The sequence below is a fragment of the Myotis daubentonii genome, chromosome 1 (assembly GCF_963259705.1).
Source record: "Myotis daubentonii chromosome 1, mMyoDau2.1, whole genome shotgun sequence".
Classification (NCBI taxonomy): Eukaryota; Metazoa; Chordata; class Mammalia; order Chiroptera; family Vespertilionidae; genus Myotis; species Myotis daubentonii.
In genome coordinates this window covers 58,264,492-58,290,228 of record NC_081840.1, presented here as the reverse complement: position 1 = coordinate 58,290,228, position 25,737 = coordinate 58,264,492, and the positions used below count along the sequence as shown (strand labels likewise).

The 25,737-nt window shown below is 39.9% G+C and overlaps 1 protein-coding gene across 12 annotated transcripts in view; it reads right to left on the bottom strand.

The window, feature by feature from the left end:
- TRPM7 (transient receptor potential cation channel subfamily M member 7) overlaps positions 1-25,392 on the bottom strand; it is a 119,990-nt gene extending 94,598 nt beyond the window's left edge. For all 12 annotated transcript variants that reach the window (XM_059701512.1, XM_059701521.1, XM_059701529.1 and 9 more), the window contains exons 1-4: positions 25,262-25,392; positions 6,161-6,240; positions 4,451-4,489; positions 1,939-2,137 (exon numbers count right to left, since the gene is read on the bottom strand). In XM_059701512.1, coding sequence (XP_059557495.1) covers positions 1,939-2,137; positions 4,451-4,489; positions 6,161-6,240; positions 25,262-25,264 — 321 coding nt within the window. In that variant the 5' untranslated portion in view covers positions 25,265-25,392. The remainder of the gene's footprint in view (positions 1-1,938; positions 2,138-4,450; positions 4,490-6,160; positions 6,241-25,261) is intronic.
- Positions 25,393-25,737: the final 345 nt, after the last annotated feature.

Here is a 25,737-nt window from a genome sequence, read left to right as displayed (position 1 = left end):
TAGATGTTTCTCTCTCATCGATGTTTCTAACTCTCTCTCCCTTCCTCTCTGTAAAAAATCAATAAAATATATTTTAAAAAAAAAAGAAAAAGAAAGAATGATGAAAATAGAGGCTTCTACAACTCTTGCTATTAAAAAAAGCAAATACTACATTATCTATTTGAAAGTTTTGTCAATGATCAAGTCCATTTATAGAAGGACTGTGGCTATGCAGTAAAGTAACAAAAATATTTTTTATATAAATGATGGTTTCCCTTGATGGAAGTAATTATAGATTTGATCCACCAATTACCGAAAATAATAAATTTTACTCAATATTCTAAAGTGTTCAGGTGGATTTACCAGTTTATTTTTTTTAAATCATTCTATAGAAAATAAACCATCATTTCCTCTGATTTAGATTTTAAAAATTATATTTCTCTTAAGTGACATCACAAAATTTACTTGCTATGACCACTCTACTTCATTCTCTTTGTCTAATGCACCTATATGATTCACCTCATAAGAAATCTGAAACATTCAGATGTTGGAATAAAAAACACTTTTAAACATCTCTAAGAAAGGTTCTTTACAAAACAATATATTGCCCATTCCATTACAAATATCAAACACCAATAAAAAAATATGCTAAAGTATCAGAATTCTTCAACAATGAGTAAGATTCCAGAGTCCCTTAAGAATGATTTGAAAAATATTTGTTCTATACTAAGTATTTCTGCATTAGTTTAATTTAACTCATTATTATAATTAATACACTACACACAGTAGTGTTTGAAAAAGAGTCTAAAGCTAATTTTTTTTTAAAAGATTATGTTAAGAATAAATGAGGAATTCTACTTCTGACAATGAACTAGATTGCTCTGGACCATCTCTGCCCCTGGAAACTAGAAAAACTAAAACTAGGTAAGTAACATCTGTTTTGAGGCATCAGAGGGCTATCAACGCAATGAAAACTTGTGGGTTAAGGATCCATGAGAATGGGAAAACTTTTAGAGATGGGAGACCAATTGGCACTATTTTCCCGTCAAGAGAAGGAGGCAGGAAGAACAATGTAAAGAGTAAAATGTTGGTAAATATAAATGAAAAACAATTATGTTTTGGGGTTTAAAATACACAAAGAAATAAAATTCATGCCATCAAAAAGCACGTAAGCCATAAGGAAAGTAAATGCACTTATAAATGTTCCAAAGGATCTTGCATTGTCAGAAAGTAGTATAGTACTAATTTATAATAGTAACAAGTTAAAAATGTATTCATAGTGTTTATAAAAATACTGTAAGCCCAGCTGGCGTGGCTCAGTGGTTAAACGTCAACCTATCAACCAAGGAGGTCATGGTTTAATTCCCCAGTTGGGGCACATGCCCAGGTTGCGGACTCCATCCCCAGTGGGGGATGTGCAGGAAGTAGCCGATCAGTGATTCTCATCATTGATGTTTCTATCTCTCTCCTTTTCTCCCTTCCTCTATGAAATCAATTAAAAATATATTTTTTTTAAAAAGAGAATATAAAAATAGAAAAAATGTATAAATAACATGCTAATAAGGAGGAAAAGAATAAAAAAAATTTAATCCAAAGACACAAGGAAACAAAGAAAAAGTGAGACAGTAGACACTACTTTTTAAATTTTTGAAAAGAAACCCTTAAAGAAAGGTTAACAGTAAAATAAAAGAAAAAATTAGCTATGCTGATTACTGAAAAAAGCAGGCTTAGTCAACAAAACTGACAAAAAATAAAAGACATTTTATAATGATAAAAAGTTCAAGTCACCAAGGTATAACAATTATATATTTTCCTCACTTCTACAAAGAACTTAAAAATATGTAAAAGAATTACTGGGACTGATTTCCTGACATAGCATTATATAAACTGTCAGATAACAAGAATATATCATTTAAATAACAACGTAAATGAAGTAAAGAAACCAAATATGTGACATACTTTAGCTCTGTAGGAATGAGAACCTCCTTGAAAATTAATGACTCCATAAGCATCCGTTGGGCTCTGTTCCGTATGCTTTTCCACAGACCATTCTTCTAATGCCTGATTAAAATGGTCATCCAATTTCACATCTGAGTATTTCATGGCAAGACTTGCAGTAAAACAAGCATGTTGCTTGACCAAGCGACCACAAAAACACCTAAAAAAAACAATAAAATTAAAGACTTTAAAAAAAATTAGGCAATGGAAAACTGAATTAAGATGAATGAATAAAGAGCAATATAAAAATAACTTGAGCTTTTGACTTTAATATAGCTAATACCAGTATCTTCACTATAGCACTGAAATAGTACAAATACATTAGTATATAATGATATATTCATCTAAATTCAGTGTGAGCTTCTACAAAATATGGTATAGTTATATAATAGGAATAGTATTCAAACACAGAAAGAAATGAACTACTAATAGACACAATAATATGATGTATCTCAAAATCATCATGCTGAATGAAAAAAGCTGGATGCCACCAAAGAGTGCATATTTATATGATACCATGTATACAGAATTCAAGAAAATACAAATTAATTTATATACCCAAGGATATGTTAAGAACTGCTACACAGAAGGCTATATAATTTCTGAAGTTCACAAAACACAGGCAATAGTTTGTGTTTCTATCAGAAAGAATCAAGAGATCTCATAATACGGGAGGTCTATAATATAACAGGGTCCTCAGGAGAGTAATGCCTATTAGAAAGGCTAAGACCAAGACTACATATGCCCTGACAGAGTTTAAGAGCAAGACTTCAAGGACCAAACTGATCCAAAGTTACTTAACTGCATGCTAAAATAAGTCCAAAGCTAGTGGAATACAACAAAATCCAACACCCAAAACATAAAATTCACAGTGTGCAGCAACCATCAGAAAATACAAGGCAATAAAAAAAGCAGGAAAAAGTAAGTAAAAAAAAATCACTAATGATGACCCAGAAATTGTACAGAGGTAATGAAATTAGCAGAAAAGGACACTAAAACAGCCATTATAAATAAGTTCAAACTATTAAGAATATGTTTGGAAAAATTAGAGAAAAACATTAACAGGATGAGGGAGGAACTGGAAAGGTTTTCTTTTTAAAACTAGAGATCTTGTGCACGAATTCATGCACCAGTGGGGTCTCTCGGCCTAGCCTGTGGAATCAGGTTGAAACCAGCTCTCCAACTTCCCCCAAGGGGTCCCGGATTGCAAGAGGGCACAGGCCAGGCTGAGAGACCCCACCGGGCACAATCGAGGCTAGGGAGGAACACGGGAGGTTGGCCAGCTGGGGAAGGACCATGGGAGGGCAATAGGGCATTTCCAGCCTGTCTCGCTCAGTCCCAATTGGCCAGACGCCAGCAGCAAGCTAACCTATCGGTCGGAGCATCTGCCCCCTGGAGGTCAGTGCATGTCATAACAAGTGGTTGAGCAGCCTTAGCATGTCATTAGCATATTATGCTTTGATTGGTTGAATGAACAACCAGATGACGGACACTTAGCATATTAGGCTTTTATTATATAGGACTAGAGGCCCGATGCACAAAAATTTGTGCACTCGGGGGGGGGGAGGGGGGTCCCCTCAGCCCGGCCTGTGCCCTCTCACAGTCTGGGACCCATCAGGGGATGACCATCTGCTGGCTGAGGCCTGCTCCCCAGGGGGATTGGGCCTAAGCTGGCAATCAGACACCCCTCTGGCAGCCTGGCAGCCATTGGGGGATGTCCACTTGCCAGCGGGGAGCAGACCTAAGCTGCAGTCGGATATCCTTAGCGCTGCTGAGGAGGCAGGAGAGGCTCCCACCACCACCGCTGTACTGGCAGCCATCAGCCTGGCTTGTGGTTGAGCAGAGCTCCTCCATGTGGGAGCTCACTGACCACCAGAGGGCAGCTCCTGCATTGAGGGTAGAGTCTATTTCTATTTTGGAATTGCCAGAATTACTCCAAAGTTTTCCAAACTATTTTTTACTCCCAATTCAATCTCCACTGCATTGAAAGAAAAAAAGAAATGAAAGAGAAAAAGAAAGAAAAAAAGAGAAAAAGAAGGCGGTTACTTCCCTATACAATATCCTTTTAACATGAAATCAAAACCATGTGGCATATACACAAAGAGCTTAAATGATTTGGTCCCTACTCATTTTTCCAGAGTCAGATCTCTCCAACATCCATCTTACATTCTCAAGTTTTGTGACAGAACCATAATCTCTTCCACTGTCAAGTATTCCCACATCCTGTTCTCTCTGCCTAAAATCACTTCCCATCCATCTTTACACAACTAATTCACAATTAACTTTAGAACTCTGCTCAGGTAGCTTCACTTGAGTTTCAAGCAACCTTACCTGATCTTTCACCTCCCAGGTCTGAGTAAAGTAACTCTCAAATATATAGCCTATAAGTTTTATCCCACTGTTTTCTGATGTTTCTAATAGATTAGTTTTATTTTTTAAAATGCGTGGAATAGAGTTATGTTATTAAACTTACCTGACAAGTTGCTGACAAATTTGACATCCTGGAAGGCATCTATAAACAAGGTAAATTTATTACTTAATGGGGAAAAGTTTTTATAGTTTAAACTAACCTATATAAAATCTATATAGAAGTATAAAACAAAGAAAAATTATATGGTTTATTTTTCAGTTGATATCATAGGTCATTTTTATACTTTATTTACACATTCAAGTAACTACTTTTTTAAGCTCACATGGTTTTCATATTTTTAAATACAAGTAGGTATAACATAAAATCCAGAAACTATAGGAGAAAAAACTGATAGATTTAGTTATGTAAAAATACAACATTTCTACATGACAAAAATGTGCCACTAATAGTCTGAAAACAAATTGAGAAAAATATTTGCAGACCAAAAGGTTAGTTTCCCTAATACATAGAGCTTCATCAAATCAATATAAAAAAAGGAAAATATGTGAACATAAAATTCACACTAAAAACATACATATGAAAAGACATTTGATTAGAAAAAAATATTTTTAAAAACCTTTTAGATAATATTTTCATGAGAATATAGAATATAGTAGTAATATCTCCTGAGGGGTGTATACTAGTAAACTGATATAATCTCTATGAAGGGCAAGTTGGCAGTACTCATCAAAATAAAAAATATAGACTTGTTCTCAAAATCTAATTCCAGTACTAAAAGTATACGCTAAAAAATATCTGTAACACATGTAAAATGATTAATGGACAAGGTTTATTCATCACAGCTTTTTTCGCCTAACAGCAAAAAGAAAAACAGAGCAGCTAAAATGTCCATCAATTCAGGACTACTAAAACAAATTATGATACAGACATATAATTTAAAAGGATGGAACAAATTAGAACAAAGTGGTTATCATCAAGATAAACACAATGAACTAAACAGTATGTATTTAAAGTAGAGAGGGAGAAGTAGAGAAACATCAACGTGGACATGCAAATACGGTATTTCTGGAAGGTATTCCAAGAAATAGGCAATAATGGTTTCCTTAAAGAAGGGGAACTTAAAGGAGGCTTTCACTTACTAGTGTAACTTTTGGTACTTTTGTAAATCCATTTGTTAACCTATTCATATAAAATTAATTTTAAGCCCAACCAGCATGGCTCAGTGATTGAGCATCGACCCGTGAACCAGGAGGTCACAGTTCAATTACTGGTCAGGGCATATGCTCAGGTTGAGGGCTCCATCCCCAGTGTGGAGTGTGCAGGAGGCAAGGCAATCAATCAACGATTCTCTCTCACCTTGATGTTTCTCTCTCTCCCTCTCCCTTCCTCTCTGAAATCAACAAAAATACATATTTAAAAATTTAATTTTAAAATCAATTAGTGTAAAAAGAATGACCAGTTGTGTTTATAAATTATGTCTTCTGTGAGTTGCTACAGCCCAGGATACTTACTTAATAACAGCTTGAGATTCCTTTAACATTTAATGAGTACTTTTATTATGAAAATGAAAATGATATTAATAATATTATAGGGAATAAATTAAGGATAATACAATCTATTTTTTAAATAAAGCAATATCATAATTTTCTCTCAATGAAAGAATAACAGTGTTTTATTTTAGAACTGGCATACTGAACTATGGATATCTAAACCCCATCTCTATGAATTGTTACGGCTTTTAATATGTAAATTAGCAATACAATTTACATCTAAATTCCTAGAAGAGTCCAGAAGAAACAAAGGTGTTCTTACCTGTGAGGGTCTTTGGAACTTGGTATAATATATACACATTCCCTCTTGGTCAAAGTGCTTTCTATCCAGGATTTCTGGGACTAAAACAAAAAGTTTCAAAAGATGGTTTATAAATTAACCCAATAATATTATAAGGAAAGAATGTAATTACAAATACATGAAAAGAAATAGTTCCATACTATTTGTTTTTCAGTTTGCTAAGTATTTATTACAAACTACATACTTCCTGATGACAGCACATCTAAATTAGAATCAAGTCCAGTGTGATTTACATTACTAAAAGAATCCATAATACCATAAGCCACACTTGGCACCAGCATCTTAGAAAAACAGATTGGGGGGGGGGGGGGGGGTTACAGGTTGCTAACAAAGAAGTCCTGGGATCAACCATGCAGCAGGGAGCTCAAGTACAAGGTGACAAGATACACACTGAGAAGATACAGGATCTGCCTTACTTCATGCCCTTCAAAAGCCAATATTCCTCAATACAACCTCATAGACATAGCTTCCAAGGCCCCCACAAGGGATATGCCCAATTACAGGAGCCACCACATACACAGGAAAACTCAAAGCTATGACTTCCCTATTACTAGATATTTAGTTTCACAACCCACATATAATTTACCCACGTCATAAAAAATGTTGCCTAAAAACATAGTTGAGTACTGCCAGGTGGCTCAGCTGGTTGGAGCATCATCCCATACACCAAAAGATTGTGGGTTCAATTTCCAGTCAGGGAACATATCTAGGTTGTGAGTTCAATCCTCAACTGGAGCACATACTGGAGGCAACTGATCGGTATTTCTCCCTCACAGCGATCTCTCTCTCTCCTCTCCCTTCCTTTCTCTCTAAAATCAATATAAACATATCTCAGGTAAAGATTAAGAAACACAGCTGAGCCCTAGCTGGTTTGGCTCAGTGGATAGAGCGTCGGCCTGCAGACCAAGGGGTCCTGGGTTGGATTCCGGTCAAGGGCACATGCCCGGGGTTGTGAGCTCGATCCCCGGTGGGCGGCGTGCAGGAGGCAGCCAATCAATGATTCTCTCTCATCATTGATATTTCTCTTTCTCTTTCCCTCTCTGAAATCAATAGAAATACATTTAAAAAATTAAAAAATAATAAAAAAAGAAACATAGCTGAGCCCTGGATGGGTGTTGGTTGGAGCATTGTGTGGACACACCAAGGTTTCAGGTTCCATCGCCAGTCAGGGCACATACAAGAAGCAACCAATGGATGCATAAGTAGGTGGAACAAATCAATGTTTCTTGCTCTCACTGTCTCTCTCTCTCTCCCCTCCATTCCTCCTTCTCTCCCTCTGTCTCCAAAATCAATAAATAAAAATGTTTAAAAAAGATATAGTTAGCATTGTATCTCTTGTAAACCTTTGTCCAAAGTGCATATAACAAGAGCTAACTTTAATTAGCAGATACAGCGTATTTGCCAGGCACTGTTCTAAATATTTTACATGCACCAAGTTATTCTATATTCACAATAATCTTCTAAGTTGGGTACAATTAGTATTCCCACATTACAGATGCAAAGACTTAGTAGTTAGATGTGTAAGTTAGGGAATTGCCCAAAGTCACACAGCTAATAGTTTGCCCTGGCTCCAAAGCCTTTACTGACATTTTAAGAGAAATTTAGATATGCATTTCAAAATCACTTCATAAGCTTTAAATAAGCCACCTTTCTTACATTTTTTATAAAATCTATAAGTAGAAATAGATTAATGATTTCCAAAAGAGAAATTTTTATGTGATCATTCTGTATAAAAATGTTTTGAATTTGGCCCTGACTGGCTTGGCTCAGCAGACAGAGCGTCGGCCTGCGGACTGAGCGGTCCCGGGTTTGATTCCGGTCAAGGGCATGTACCTTGGTTGCAGGCACATCCCCAGTAGGGAGTGTGCAGATCGATGCTTCTCTCTCATCGATGTTTCTAACTCTCTATCCCTTTCCCTTCCTCTCTGTAAAAAATTAATAAAATATATTTTTTAAAAAAATGTTCTAAATTTGACCCTAGCTGGTTTGGCTCAGTGGATAGAGCATTGGACTGTGGTCTCGAAGGTCCCAGGTTCGATTCCGGTCAAGGACACATGCTTGGGTTGTGGGCTTGATCCCCAGTAGGGGGTATGCAGGAAGTAGCCAATCAATGATACTCTCACATCATTGATGTTTCTATCTCTCTCTCCCTCTCCCTTCCTCTCTGAAATCAATTTTTAAAAAAGTATTTAAAAAATGTTCTGAATTTGGAAAAACACAGAAAGAACAGAGAGGTTAACTAACTCTCCTAAAAGGTATTGCTAATTACTAACTACTGCTAACCAGTATTAGTTTTTCTCCATTTCTTTCTCCTATTTGGTTCTTCATCAATAGCCTGCCCGAAGCAACTCTATGGTTAATCAAATCAGGGTGAAGATAGGGGTGGAGGAATTAGACCAACAGATTTCAAAATGACTGCCCTATTGCAGTTAAATCTAAATGCCAGTTTGAAAAACTGTGGATATTTGTTAATTGAAAAATTCATAAAAATGAATTACAGGTATATATTTTTCATAGCTATGCCTTCCTACTAAATGCAAATGAAAATATTTTCATTTACATTTTTATTTAAGAGAGTTATATATGGAAGAAAAATAAAACCCAAGTAGCATTTAACATAAATGATCAGAATTCTCTTTAAGACAATTAATCTGGTAGAGAGACAAGTAAAAGTAAACTAGAGCCACCACAGTCTTTTGGGGAGGGGCAATGAGGGCATGGACCAATAAGAAATGAATACATGACTTAGGGTGGTGAACAGATGATGTGTTATAGATTTTGCACTAGAAACCTGTTTAATTTTGTTAACCAGTACTCCCCCCACAATAAACTCAAGTAAAAAAATAAAAGAGAAATGAGTACAATAGGTAGTTTTCAAATTCTTTTGTTTAACACAATGCCTCATAAAAAATAAACACTACAGATTGATTATTAAGATCATCCTGGTTTCTCATCTTACCTTCAAATTCAACTCTACAGTTATTTCCAACAATATGTGCAACTTATTGGGGCTCAAATGAACACCTTCCCCTTAAACTGATTCACCTTCAATATCCCCACTTCTTAAGAAAAGTATGGCCATCCTCTAAAGGGGGAATCAGCAAACTTTTTCTATAAAGGGTCAGAAGGTAATAGGGTTTCTGGACCATATACAGTCCCTGTTACATATTCTTTATTCTGTTTTTTAAACCTTAAAAAAAGTAAGACCCATTTTTAGCTCAAGGCCGTGGCCAGACATGGCATAGTCAGTCAACCCATGCTCTATATCCCTTAAAAGCATGGGTCTTTCCCACTACCACTGAGTCAATTCAATCCAACAAGCATTTGCCAAGTCCTTCAGATTCTTCGCCTGTGCTGTTTCTCGGGCACTACTTCCCTTCTACCCAATTCTACAATCCCAATAAATCCTTGTATTAAGAGCTGCTTTTCTCATTTGGGTGTACATTAACAAAGTTATCTTTCCTGCAAGACTTTCAATAGAAAAAGTATTTAAATAAGCCTAATGGATGTAACTGTAAAACCACAACAATCACTGAGCAAAAAATCTAGTGTTTGAGTATGTACAACTAGCTTTTTTCCAGAAATAAGTCTTTCCCAATCCAAGATGCTATACTCACTTTTAGTACTCATTTTTATCAGTATTTTATGATAAAATATAAAACTACTCAAAACACGGATGTTGTTGGATTTCAAACCTAGATCAAATCTTGTTCACAAGTTTCATTTTATCATTCTTGTTTTAAACAGTCAGTACTATCTTTTTTACGATCTCAAACCTCCCATAGTAGTTTTAATTGAAAAATCAAACCAAAACTTTAGATATCACTTTGCTAAAGTCACTTAAGTCATGTCACTCCAATGCTCACAAATTTTAACCAAGTTTATTACCATGTTTCAAGATTATCTCCTACAGCTTTCCCTAATCCTTAATTATTCATTAATTTTATTTCAAAAACTACAGCCACTCATTTTGTTTGTGTAACTGCCAACTATAAGTATATTCTCCCTACACACAACATTCTTGTTATTTACAGCCTTCATTTGTTACATTAGTATTGGCTTCAGGTACCTGATAAGTCACGTACCCCAGCTAAGAGTTGTAAACCCTTCTCAATGATAGGTTTCTACAATTTTTGATTTTCTGAGTTTTGTGCTCTACTATCATTACCCAATTAAATGTACCCTGAATTATATATACACATATAAATTCCTAAATTTATACTCCTCCTTTGGCTAGGCTGCATTACTGAATTCTACCAACAGATGGCACACTACAAACACAAATCTGAAAATTTCTAAACTTTAATGTTCTAGTAAAACTAATTATAATCACAAAATGTTAGCACAAGAGAGAAAACTTAGTCAACTTCAGTAGTTAAAGAGATGCTGGAGTCAGATTAATCCAAGTTAGAATTCTAGCTCTGTTGTTCAGTATCTATGCAACCTTAAGCAAATTTCTGAAATGTGTTTATCTGTAAACTAGAATAATAATACCTAACTACAAATGTTGCTCTGAAGATTAAACAAAATAATCCATGCAAGATGTTTTAGCACAACACCTGGCAGCACATAATTAAATTCCCAACAATGCCTCAAAATTTCATATATTATAAATTCTTCCTGTCTACTAGGAATAGGCACACATACATTATAAATAACCCTCTAATAACATCCTACTCTCCAAACAAATCAATACCAGCACACCTTTCGTGCCTAAATGCTGATGGAAAAAACTAGGGGGGGAGGGAGGGGGAGGGGAATAAAAAATTGCTTTGAAATTCTACTTCAAAGTAACATGTGGAAATATATTTTTACAACTAAATACACTCTATGACTCTGTATTAACATTAGAAAGGCGCACCCACATATGAAGGTTCTATGGGACTAACCTTCCCACTGACAACCATAAACTCTGGACAACATAAAATTTTTAAAATGACTACTTAGTGGCACTGAGAGCAACCAAAAGAAGGCAATAATTAGATGGGGTCTGTATGCGAAAAAAAGTAACAGCACAGAGTGAGTTTCCCATTATTTTAAGTTTTTCTGTATGAAGACAGGACCCACTCACATCTACTGAACAGCTAAAACTCCAACAGAAATACCAGTTTTATTGGCTTGAAAAACCAGAATACCAAACTCAAGATGGCAACAGCAGCTGGAATGTGGTGGGGGAAAAATCCTGCAAAATAGTCACAGAAAGGGAACCTTAAATGCTTCATATTAATTGCTCAAATCTCTGGCTGACTCATTAAATATATATATATATATATATATATCAGACTCCAAGCAATCCAATCTAAACTAATAAAAGCCCAGGTGGTCATCACACCCTCGTGTGACGCCGCCACAATATGGCGGCGTGGAGGAGGCCGGTCCCGGAGTCTCCGCTGCCTCACACGGAGGCCGGTCACGGCAAGGGGAGGGCAGTTGTGGGCGATCGGGCCGGCAGGGGAGGGCAGTTGTGGGCAATTGGGCCGGCAGAAGAGGGCAGTTGGGGGTGATCTGGCTGGCAGGCAGGCGAGCGGTTAAGAGCCAGCGATCCCAGATTGTGAGAGGGATGTCTGCTGGTTTAGGACATCCCCTGAAGGGTCTCAGATTGGAGAGGGTGCAGGCTGGGCTAAGGGACACCCCCCCTAGCCCCCGCACAAATTTCGTGCATCGGGCCACTAGTTAAGAATAAAACAACTGCACAGCTGATACGGCTCAATGGTTGAACATCAACCTATGAACCAGAATGTCAGTTTGATTCCTGGTCAAGGCACATGCCCTGGTTGCGGACTCAATCCCCAGTAGGGGGTGTGCAGGAGGTAGTCGATCAATGATTCTCATCATTGATGTTCCTATCCCTCTCTCCCTCTCTAAAATCAATAAAAATATATTTTTTTAAAAGAATAAAAGAACTGAGCAGATATTTTTGCTGCCCTCTGAAGGAGACAGAGTTTAGAATTTGAGTACAGCCAAGTTAATCAACTGTCTTATTCTATTCAGACTGCCATAACAAATACCATATTTCAAGGTAGTAGTTAAGTAGTTGGCAGCCAATTAAGAGTAAGCGCAGAACTTACTCTTGACAGAACTTACTCTTGATATTTGGTTGACATAAACAACCAAATTTAATTTTTTTCACAGTTCTAGAGACTGGAATTCAAGATCAAGGTGCCAGCAGGGTTAGTGTCTGGTGAGTGCGCTCTACCTGGGTTGCAAACAGCTGTCCTTTCACTTGTGTCCTCACGTGGTGAACAGAGAGAGCAAGTTCTCTCGTGTCTTATAAGGGCCATACCTTCATGACCTCATCAAATCATAATTACCTTCCAAAGGCCCCATCTCCAAATACCATCACATTGGGGGTTAATTCTGGGGGGACAATACTTAATTTGGGGGGATGATACAAGCATTCAGTTCATAGCAACTACTTTAACAGAACCCACAGTCTCAAGGTTACATTCACAACGTCTATTGCACAATCTAAAATTACTAGATATAAGAGAAAAAACAGGAAAATGTGACCCATACTCAAAAGAGAGGGCAATCAAATTAAAAAGGAGTTTGCCTACTAATAAAATGCATATACTAAAAAATTAAACACTACAGACCTAGAAACTTCAAGTTATGTGATAAACCTGTACATAGGTCAACATGCCTGCCGACAATGGCACAATAACAAAGAAAAAGTAAGGCCAGCTCAAAGTAAAATGTTGAAATATGTAGGCACTGCCTAACTTCCTCTTCCAGAGTCCAGTTTATTTGACCATCTGGCACTCTTGCAAGCCTTTATTCTGAAGTTCTGCGCTTACTCTTAATTGGCTGCCAACTACTTAACTACTAACTTGAAATTATTAATAATTCAGATGTGAATCCTCTGATACAGTTTTAAAGACACTGTTGAAAAGCCTCTGTGGAATGACAAAGAGTTGGTAAAAGTTTTGTACATTAAAAAATTAAACTAAATTAAATTCAGAGCCTTGACTATGTTTGTAAAGAGAGTCCTACTATATCAAATCTTATTTTCTGTTGGTTCTACTTTCCTGCTGATCATACAGTAGTTGTTACCTTAACTGTTTAACAGCCCAATATGGCCTCAGATTTGTGGAATAGAAAATAGAAGGGTAGCCCTAACCGGTTTGGCTCGGTGGATAGAGCGTCGGCCTGCGGACTCAAGGGTCTCAGGTTCGATCTGGTCAAGGGCATGTACCTTGGTTGTGGGAACATCCCCAGTAGGGAGTGTGCAGGAGGCAGCTGATCGATGTTTCTCTCTCATTGATGTTTCTAACTCTCTATCCCTCTCCCTTCCTCTCTGTAAAAAATCAATAAAATATATTTTTTTAAAAAAAGAAAATAGAAGTGTAAGCAACTGCCATCCTAGCATACCATGGAGTCCAAGATATTAAATAATTGAAGACTAGACAGTCTAAAAAATGGCCAACCTCAATTTAGCTCAAACAGTAGTATTTTTCCTGAGGTCTTCTAGAGAAAGTCTTAGCTAGACTAATTCTTTTTTTTTTTTAATATTACTTTTTACTAGAGCCCCGGTGCACGAATTCATGCATGGGTGGGGTCTGGCCAGCCCACCCCGATGGGGGCCGATTGGGCTGGGCTGGTGGGGGGAAGGGGCCATGGGAGCTTGGCCGACCCGCCCCCAATGAAGGTGAGGGAGCTGACCGGGGGCAGGGCCACCCAGGGGGAGGGGCCGCGGGCAGTTGGCTGGCCAGCCCTGCCCCTGATCAGAGTGGGGGTGCTGATCAGGGGCGGAGCTGGCTGGGGGGAGGGACTGTGGGCCAATCGCAGTAGTGGAGGCCCATTGGAGGCAGGGCTGGCCGAGGGTAGGGGCTGCAGGAGGTTGGCTGGCTGGCTCTACCCCCGATTGGGCTGGTTTGCTGGCCACAGTGGGTGTCATAGCGAGCGGTCGTTCTGGTCATTATAGCGTTCCAATTGCTGGCTTTTTATATATATACATTATTATAATCTTCACCCAAGGATATATTATTGATTTTTAAAGAGAAGGGAAGGGAGAGAGAGAGAAACATCAATATGAGAAACATTGATTAGTTGCCTCTCGTACACACCCTGATCGGGGATCGAACCCACAACCAAGGTAAGTGCACTAATTAAGGAATTGACCCTGTAACTTTCTGGTGTACAGAATGATGCTCCAGCCAACTGAGCCACCCAGCCAGGGCAACATTCAACATTATTAGTAACCAAGGACATGCAAATTAAAGCAATGAAGAACTTCTTCACATTCATGAGTCTAGCAAAATAAAATAACCTAATCAACTAAATGTTGGCAAATAAGTTTTAAAAATGGGGACTCTTACACTTCTACTAGAGGCCTGGTGCTCGAAATTCATGCACGGGTAGGGTCCCTAGGCCTGGCCAGTGATCAGGGCCAATCAGGGCCATCTGGCTGCCAACTGGAGCCTCCGTTCACCAGCTGCCAGCCAGGGCCTTCCTTCATTCCATGATGCCCCCTAGTGGTCAGCGCACATCGTAGCAAGCGATAGAACTCCCAGTCTCCTGGTTTAACTCCCCCAGGGACACTTTGCATATTAGCCTTTTATATATATAGACTAGAGGCCCCATGCATGAAATTCATGCATGGGTAGGGTCCCTAGGCCTGGCTGGTAATCAGGGCCCATCTGTGGGGTGACCAGTGGGGTGATCAGGGGGCCTCTGCTGGCGCCCGCCGGCATTCTCCTTGGCCAGCCTGGCACCACCTGCTTGCTGGCCCTGCCCCCCGCCCAGCAGGGTGACCGGTGGGGCAATCGGGGGATCCCCGCTCACATCACCTTGGCTGGCCTGGGGCCTGAGGGCTGGGGCAGCTCCTGCATTGAGCATCTGCCCCCTGGTGGTCAGTGCTTGTCGTAGCAACTGGTCGTTCCACTGGTCATTCTGTCGTTTGGTCAATTTGCATATTAGGCTTTTATTATATAGGATTAGTGACCCGGTGCATAAAATTAGTGCGGTGGCGGGGGAGGGGGGGGGTCCCCCTCAGCCCAGCCTGCACCCTCTCCAATCCGGAACCCCTTGGGGGATGTCCAACTGCCAGTTTAGGCCAGATCGACATCCCTCTCACAATCTGGGACTGCTGGCTCCTAACCGCTCGCCTGCCTGCCTGCCTGATCACCCCTAACCCCTCTGCCTGCCTGATTGCCCCTAACTGCTCCCCTGCTGGCCTGGTCACCCCTAACTGCCTCTGCCTTGGCCCCCTCACCTGGGACCCAGGCTTCCCTCCCTCTGGCCAGACACAGGCACCTGGGACCTGGGACAGCCACAGGCGCCCGGGACTGCGGGCGGCTTCGCCTGGGCCGGCCGCAGCCGCCTGGGACCAGGCTTGGCTTCACCCAGGCCTGGCTTTGTCAGGAAGGACATCTGGAAGACATCCGGTCTAATTAGGATATTACCCTTTTATTAGTATCTACACTAATAAAAAGAGAAAAATGGTAATTGGTGTACGACGATACCCTTTTCATTGGCTAATCAGGGCTATATGCAAATTAACTGCCAACTAAGATTGGCAGTTAACTGTCAACAAGATGGCAGTTAATTTGCATATGTAGGCACAATGCAGGGAGGCGAAAGGGAAAGCAGGAAGAAGCCCCCTGCCACTGACAGTGATCGGAAACCCAGGGGGGAGCTAAGAGCTGGGCTGCCCCCCCAGCCATGATCGGAGAATCAGGTGCCTTTTCCGCCCTGGCCAGTGATAGCAGGAAGTAGGGGTGGAGCCAGCGATGGGAGCTGGGCATGGTCGAAGCTGGCAGTCCCAGGAGCTAGGGGTCCCTTGCCTGGGCCTAAAGCGGAGCCCACGATCGTGGGGCCGCTGCAGCTGCGGGTCCCCGCTGCCTGAGCCGGACGCCTAGGCCAGAGACGTCAGGCCTGGGCAAGGGGCCGATCCTGCGATTGGAGGGTGATGGGGGTCAACACCTGAGGGCTCCCAGTATGTGAGAGGGGGTAGGCTGGGCTGAGGGACACTCCCCGCCCCCCCCCCGCCGCCACACCCAGTGCACGAATTTCGTGCACCGGGCCCCTAGTAGATTATAAACATGGTGGGGCAAAAGTAGGTTTAGTTATTAGTACACAAAACACAAAGATTATTCTTATGTTATTATTTATTAGTTATAGTATTATTTTCCATACGAACAACTATAGACCTACTTTTGCCCCACCCTATATACTCTATGTGACAATACTATAAAAGCATGCAAAGGAACAGTAAAGACTAAAGTAGTGTTGTCTGCAGAAGCGGAAAGTAAAATGGAATTTTGATGGGATACATAGGAGGGTTCAATTTTATTTGTAATTTTTTATTCCTTAAGCTGGGTAGTAGGTACATGTATGTCTGCTGTATTATGAACTCTCAACTTTTATATATCTGAAATCCATACCAGAAACACAATTACCAAATAACTCCAATTATATACATTTATTTCAAAATGTTATGTACTTGCAGTCAAATAGTGCAATTTAAATTCTTCACTTTTTTAAAATATATTTTATTGATTTTTTTACAGAGAGGAAGGGATAGAGAGTTAGAAACATCGATGAGAGAGAAACATTGATCAGCTGCCTCCTGCACGCCTCCTACTGGGAAGTGTGCCCGCAACCAAGGTACATGCCCTTGACTGGAATCGATCCTGGGACCTTTCAGTCCACAGGTCAATGCTCTATCCACTGAGCCAAACCAGTTAGGGCTAAATTCTTCACTTTTATTCCCATCTTTGTTAAAATATTTTCCCCAAAGCAACAGAATCTGTTGAATTAAATGAATCCATCACATATATCTAATTCAATGCAACTGTTGTTTTGAATCAATTAAAACCTAATACAACTGTTGATGTTTTCAGATGATGCTACAAAAAATTAATCTGAAAAAGAAATCTAAAGAAAATATTATTAGGACATTCTCTATTACAAAGCTTGAGCATTCATATTGTGAGTAAAATATATCAATCTACTGTCTATCCCTTAACATGATGATCAATTTCGTTGATACATTCATGATAGGTTTCTATGGTTTTTATTGAAAAGTACCCATCACAGCCCTAGCCGGTTTGTGGATACAGCATCAGCACGCAGACTGAAGGGTCCTGGATTTGATTCCGGTCAAGGGCATGTACCATGGTTGCAAGGGCATGTACTCTGGCCCAATGGCAGAGCACGTGCAGGATACAATCAATCAATGTGTCTCTCTCATATCAATGTTTCTCTCCCCCCATCCTTTCCACTCTCTCTAAAAATCAATGGAAAAATATCCTCGGGTGAGGATTTAAAAAAAAAGGAATACCCATCACAAAAATCTATTTAATTTCATTAGTGACTTTTCCAATCTACTAAAGATCTATTCAGACTAATGTCTCTGCACTTTGTCAAAATACAATGTATACAACTGATTTGTGAAATAACCTATCCTAAGGTTATTACATACACATTTGGCAACAAATAAAATTCTTCTAGGTTTTATAGCATTTGAAGGTATGGTATAATTTTTTTTAAGGTAACACATTTTCCAGTGATGTTAACATTTTTACTTAACACCTATCATCTGAGATCTTACAAATATACATATACATCCCCCAGAATACCAAAGACCCTTCTCCCAGTTTTGTAATTTGGCAAGTCAACACCTACTCTACCACTTATTAGCCTTATGACCTTTGGTTCTCTGTTCCTTATATAAATAATAAGAGGACAACAGTGAAGTAATTCATAGAGATTTCTTGAGAATACTATATGCAATTGATATATGTAAAGAATTCAGAGCAAGATCAACCGAAGGACTTGTATACATGTATATAAGCCAAACCAATGGACATGGACAACAGGGGGATGGGAGCATGAGTTTGTGTGGGGCGGGGAGGTTGGGGGTTAATGGGGGGGATGAGGACACATTTGTAATACCTTAATAAAAAAAATAAAAAAATAAAGAATTCAGAGCAATGGCCACAACTAAATGTTAATGTTACCTAATATGATGAAAATTTGTCTAAAGTCTATTACTCTTCTTAGTCAAAAGTACCTTCTGACTTGTATGCATGCATATAAGCATAACCAATGGACATAGACACTGGGGGGTAGGGGAGGCCAGGGGATTGTCAAGGGCGGGGGGAAAAAAAGGGCACATATGTAATACCCTTTGTAATACTTTAAGCAATAAAAAAAAAAAAAAAAAAGAATTCCAATCAAAAAAAAAAAAAGTATCTCTGGGTATTGAGTAAGGTAAATTATACTCAAGACAAGGAAGACCATTGATTCACATACTAAAGGGCAATTTATAGCCCTATATTTCTAGACTAGTTAATGCTTCCCCAGTCTCCTCCTCATAGTAATAGTCTGTTTCTCAAGGTAACTTTCCTTCTATCATTCCCATTCCTAACTGTCAGAGGAAAGTAGGTAAGCAAGCCTACTAAATTTCATTTAGTACGTATTTTTCAATCAATGAACTCTGGGCTCAAGGTTGTTCTATTCCTGAAAACGGCTTAACTCAAAAGCTTTTCTTCTTTCCACGAAGAGCTGGGTTACCAAAGGTTGAAGTTTCCAGAAGTCTGGCAGCTGGAGAGTTGAGGTATTACATTATTAACATGTTTTAATGATGCAAAGATGGACAAATTGTGTTTCACAGACTTTAATCCTAGTAAATTGCTCCTCAGGTTAAGCAGAGGAAAAATTATCAGCAGCCTTTTACAGTCAGAGAATTTAAAAGTGATGTTCACAAAGGAATATGACTTGGAAAAGATGCTTAGATGAAGAGCTAAGTCTACCAACTTCAAAGAATTATTTACCTCCATACACCTAAATTTCTTTAACAAGGTTCTAAAACACTTCAATGGTCAGGAAGCTAATCACACATTCCCCAAAAGATCAGACCAATTCTCTATATCCAAGATGAACTGACCCAAGGGTCAACAAAATATTAAAAGTACTAATTTAATTCAAGTTAGAACCAGTCATTTTTTATAAAGATAAACTAGAATATGTCTAATTCTCCAAGTCAAACATTTCACTCATATTCAACTAATCTAATAATTGCAACAGTGACACACATAAGTTCTTTTATATAAATTCACATAAATGACTTAGTTCAAATCCCCATAGACAGCCATAAGATGCCCATATCCTAAACTAATCTTAACCTCTCTGAATTTTGCCTCCAGGTGCCAAACTTAAAACAGGCATTTAAGGAGGAGTCACTTAAAATAAAAAACTTATAACCGCCCTGGCTGGTGTGGCTCAGTTGGAACGTCATCCCATATACCAAAAAATGGCAGGTTTGATTCCTAGGCAAGGCACACACCCAGGTTGCAGATTTGAACCCTGGACGGGGCATGTGTGGGAGGCAACGGTTTGATGTTTCTCTTTCCTCCTTCTCCTCTCAAAAATCAATTTTAAAAAATTATAACAGATATAGTTATATCAATAATCATCAATGGCTACTACGAAAACTATTATGTGAATGTATGACAGTGAACTTCACAACTGAAAGATCAGGTGGCTGACAACATGAACCTACTGGTCAACCTTACATCAAAAAAAGGAAAACAGCCCTAGCCAGTGGATAGAGCATCGGCCTGCAAACCAAAGGGTCCCGGGTTCCATTCCGGTCAAGGGCACATACCTCTGTTACAAACTACTCCCTAGCCCAGGCCCTGGCAACCAATCAATGTGTTTCTCTTACATGGATGTTTCTCTGTCTTTCCCTCTCTCTTCCACTCTCTCTAGAAATCAATGGAAAAATATTCTTGGGTGAGGATTTAAAAAAAAGGAAAACAACCAGACATGTGCCTCAAAGCACACAGCGCTACCTGTGAAGTATTCTTGCCAAAATATCAAACTAGAATCTGACTGAGTCTTTAGAATAACCAGTAGTGAACAGGAAATACAGAGGAGAAAGGACATGTTACATGACACTACATGGATGCAGTCAACAAAATTCAAACTGTGGGAATTTCTAAAGGGCAAATGATCTAGATTTTGTTCATTAAATAAATGGTAAATGACAAGACAAAAAAAGACGTATTTATCAACAAATGTGTGGAATTCTTTGCATCCTGATTCAACAAACTTACTAAAAAAACATGAGACAATCAGAGAAATATGCTGAATATTTAATGATATTAAAGATTAATTGTTTAGATGCGTTACTAATACTTCAGATGTGTTAAGAGTCCTTATCTTTTTAGAGATACATGCAATGAACTATTTATAGATGAAATATATCTAGGATTTGCTTTTAGATTACAGTTGATCCCCTTATTTGCAGCTTTGCTTTCATTTCAGATATTCAAGGTCAATCATGATCAGAAAATACTAAATAGAAAATTCAAAAAATAAACAATTCATAAGTTTTAAATTGCAAGCCATTCTGAGTAGCATGCTGAAATTTCTCAACATCCTGCTCCATCCTTCCCAGGACTTGAATCATCCCTTCGTCCATCATATCCATACTGAACATGCCACCTGCCCGTTACTTGTAGCCTTCTCGGTTATCAGACTGTGTGTGGGGGGGAGGACGGGACGAACCATATTCACATAATTTTTATAACAGTACATTGTTATAATGTTCTATTGTATTAGTTATTATTGTTAATCTCTTACTGTGCCTAATCTATAAATTAAACTTTATCATAGATGTATGTATAGGAAAAAACATAGCAGAAAGTTCAGTACTATTCACAGTATCAGGCATCTAGTGGGGGTCGTGAACACATCCCTGGAGATAAGAGGAGATTACTATATCCAGTTAAGGGGAAGTGGGAAGGATAATAGAAAAAACAAAATTCATGTTTCCAACTGTTGAAACTGATCATGGGTATGGTGATTAATTTTACTATTTTATCTTTGTATATTTGAAATCTCCCATATTAGAATGTTACAGAGAGAGAATATCATAGCACTAGATCAAAAATATCTATCATTAGTAGAGTTCTCACACAAATTTTACAGGTGCTTGATTCAATAGATCTTTACTTAAAAATCAAAAGCTAAAATGCACATTTTAGCCGTAGCTGGTTTGGCTCAGTGGATAGAGCCGTCAGCCTGCAAACTGAAGGGTACCGGGTTCAATTCCGGTCAAGGGCACATGCCTGGGTTGCAGACTTGATTCTCCAGTAAGGGACATGCAGAAGGCAGCCAATCAATTATTCTCTTTCATCATTGATGTTTCTATCTCTCTCTCCCTCTACCTTCCTCTCTGAAATCAATAAAATATATTTTAAAAAATAAATATAATAAAATGCACATTTTAAGTATTGCCTTAAGTATTAATTACGTTTGCACATATTAAATTATGACTTCAACTATTACATGTTTTCATTTTGTCTGGTTCTTATTATTGACATTTGCCAACACACACAGGCAAACACATTACTCCACAAAAGTAACCAAGTTTTGAATATTCTAACTCCTAAACATCTCAACCTTTTTCTTCTTTTCTTCATTTCAAGCTCTTAGTATTTTGGTCAGTTTTGCTATAGCCTCCTATTTATGGGTCTCTCTTTTCAGTTTTAGCATACCAATTCATCCTATATGTTGTTTCCTTAAATGGACCTTCAATATCTCCAGAATAAAATCCAAACTCCTTTGCATGACATACACCGCCCTCAAAATCTATCTGGTCCTTGCCTATTTTAATAGCACTCTCATCAGTACTCCATATCATCCCATACTCCACTCATTCTAAAATATGTACAAGCATATCTAATTTCATTGTACTTCCCTTACTGCTCTTCGCAAATACTGCTTTGTTTTTACAAATTGAAGGTAAGACCCTTCAACAGCAAAACACTATAAGATGATGGCAAGCATTTTTAAGCAATAAAGTATTTTTAAATTAAAGTATGTACATTTTTTTAGATGTAATGCTATTACATACTCAACAGACTACAGTATAGTGTTAACATAACTTTTATATGCACTGGAAAACCAAAATGTTTGTGTGACTTGCTGTACTGCAATACTCACTTTATTACGGTGGTCTGGAACAGAACCCAAAATATCTCCAAGGTATGCCCGTACAGTACCTATTTACTAGTTCCCAGAATAAACTAAGATGCTCATCTCTTCTAAAGCTCAGTTCCCTTAGAATAAAATCACCAATTTAATGCCCCTTCTAACCCTAGGTTAATTCCAATTCCTACTAACTCTAAAAGACTAATTTCTACTATCAGCAGCTTTGCAAACCTACTGACATCCCTTTTCCTCTCCATGATTACCCTATACTTTCACAGAATCTACACAATAGTATTCTTGTTTTTTGCATATATATATATATATATATATATATATATATATATATATGACTATTAAGTATCACTGTGCCTGCAACATAGTAGACACTAAATGTTTGTTTTATGAAGTAGTATGTGCACCTTCCACTGATGACAAGTAGATCTTTTATAAATAACTAGGATGGTCCTAACCGGTTTGGCTCAGCGGATAGAGCGTCGGCCTGCGGACTCAAGGGTCCCAGGGTCGATTCCGGTCAAGGGCATGTACCTTGGTTGCAGGCACATCCCCAGTGGGGAGTGTGCAGGAGGCAGCTGATTGATGTTTCTCTCTCATTGATGTTTCTAACTCTCTATCCCTCTCCCTTCCTCTCCGCAAAAAATCAATAAAATATATTTGAAAAAATAAAAATAAAAAATAACTAGGATGTAAGCTGTTTGAAAGTGGTAAACTTGTCTAACACATCTATGCCATTCCAGGGCCTATCACAGTGCCTGGAATATATTAAAAACTAAATAAGTGATTGCCAGATGAATAACACAAATATTTCCAGCAGACATAAGTAGATAATTTTGTACAACATTTAAAATTTGATCCTCCTCTAGTTTTAAACTTGTATTTATTGGTATTTTGTTTTGTATTGTTTTTTAAAATATACTTTTATCAACTTCAGAGATGAAGGGAGAGGGAGAGAGATAGAAACATCAATGATGAGAGAGAATCATCGATCCGTTGCCTCATGCACCCTCCTTACCCTGGATCGAGCCTGCAACCTAGGCATGTGCCCTGGCCGGGAATCGAATCATGACCTCCTAGTTCATGCATAAGTGGACGTTCAACCACTGAACCACACCATTCGGGCTGTTTGTATTGATTTTTGGCCAGTTGACTGATTCGTTTTACAGCTTTTTAAAAATGGAAAATATTTTTGTATGCTTTTAGTGTCCAAGAAGAAACTAATTACCAGAAGCAAATGCCTTACATAAGAGTTTATAATACGAATTATACAGTGCTGACCTAAAGGTTGAAGAGACTCAACATTTTATCATTATTGGAGATCCTCCTCAGTTTCAGGTGTCACTATAATTTAATTGGAATAAAGAAAATCACAACTCAATAACAGGACTCAAACAATGTAAAGAACAAAATCAGACTCAATTTCAAATTTTAAAGTGAGAATTTCTTCCCTTTAGAATCAACAGGATTGCTAACAGCATGTACAACTAAATACTGAGTTCTTACTATGTGCCACGGACAGTGCTCAATGTATGTTTGGGGGATCACATCTATTATTTTTAAGAACATTGGACATAAGTAAATACAAACAGAAGAAACTCAGACCACACCTTAATGTTTGAAGGCTAGGTTTCCAAGTATGTAGATAGCATGACATTAAGAAGCTGGCTGCATTTAAGAACACCTGAGCTAAGACTAAAGAATTACAGACTTTCAGTAGAAAGTCACTAGAAACAAAGTGGTGTGGTTGCTTTAAAAAAAACACATTAGGAAGCAACAGCTTTGAAGATGATGAATCATCTTATTCCCATTTTCTAACCTATCTAAAAAATGTTTTCAAAATACTGAATGGGTATGTTCAAGTATATGCTATTTACCATCTAAAAAGAGAAACCTAGACATATCACGTAAGAGTCAGTATTAACGGTTTGCTTTTTTTCCCCTTAAACAAAAGGCACTTTGACTCAACTTCCCCCCACACCCCAAAATAGGTTCCCTTAAAATCCATTTAAGTAATAAATTTAAAAATTTAGCGACGGTACAGAAACTTAAAATACCCTTCTTTTAAAAATTAGGAAAAAGGCAAAATGGCGTTTTTATTGACTACGTTTCCAAAGAAGGTGGAAAGTAGCGGAAGGTGCGCTTTTTGCTCCAAGTACGGCACTTGAATCGGCTTCTGAAGGAAAGTAAACCTGCCAGACTCCAGCAAAGTTGTTTGCCTGAAACCTATCAAGTTCAAGTGCTGGACCAGAAATCCATACCTCACTCTTGAAATCCCTGATCTAAATGACTTTCTTTAAAGGAATTTGATTCCTGACCTTACCAACAACAACAAAAAGCTCTATCAAGACCTGCAATGCACCGCATGCCTCTCTCCATTCTGCACCTTCGGTTGAAAACACGACCAAACCTTCTCCAGGGCACCGGATGCGGTGGTTCGCCATACACCTAGACAACGCATCGCCGCGGTACCTACAGGAGGGCCCCCAGAAAGCCCCTAGTTCCTGCTAAAGACAATTCCAAGCCAGAGCTGCCGTCGATATCGTCAGATCCCTCCCTCTTGGCTCCAAAAGGGAAATGTACCTGTGGAGCACCCGCTGCGCAGCAAACAGGGCACCGCTCCAACCTCGTGTCCTCTCTCCCTTTTGTGTTCCCTCGCAGTCCTCCCTCCCCGGGCAGAACTTGAGCAGAGCACTTGGCTGCCTGATCGGCCAGCTCCCGGCGCCAGGAGGATCGCGCTCCCGGGAGATGCAGAGCTCGGAGGCTGAGCGCGGCGCCTGGCGCGCAGCAGCCGCCCGGCGCGGCCAGGGGCTCCCTGGCTCGCGCCTCCCCGCCGCGCGGGGCCCTCGCGGGGGCTCCGGCTCAGCATTCCCGCGACGAGCTGTTGCACCAGGTTTGCTACCGGCGTCCTGCCCCTCACCCCGGCATGGACCGCACTCCCGGCCGGCCAGGTCAAGTCCGGAAGTCTCCGGGCAATTCGGGGGGTCCTTCACTCCAGCCAGCGCGGCTCGGCGCACACCCCGGTCTGCTAAATCCTACCCCTTCCCTGCCCACCACCCCCAAGGCCATTTCCCCCGCCGGCCGGGGACTGCGTGGGAGCGGTACCATTCTCCTCACGGGGCGGACTCCGGAAGGGCAGCAACTCCTCCTCCTCCTCCTCCGCGGCCTGTAGCCATCTATCGGGAAGCGTCTCCGGAGTCGGCAGCTGAGGCCGCCGGACAGGGACAGCCCAGGGAAATAGCACTAACTCGGCTCGGGCGCTAGCAGCAGAAGCCGAGTCTTTCATAATTGTGCGACCAACTCCGCCGGGTGACCCGCCACAGGGACGCGCCCGCGCCCGCCTCCGCCTCCGCCGGCGACGGGGCTGGAGACGGACCACGTGAGAGGCGCGTCCTGTGCGTCGCCGCCCGCCGCCCGCCGCCCGGGTCACGTGAAGGGCGCGCGCTCCCGCCTTCCAGGCGGCCTCCGTGCGCGCCGCGCGCGCGCACGCGCTGGGCACGGGTGTCTCAGCCCCCGCCACCCGGGTAGCTCGAGGTGGGTGGGGTGCCCTCCCCAGATCTCCTTTGGACACCGAGGCAGGA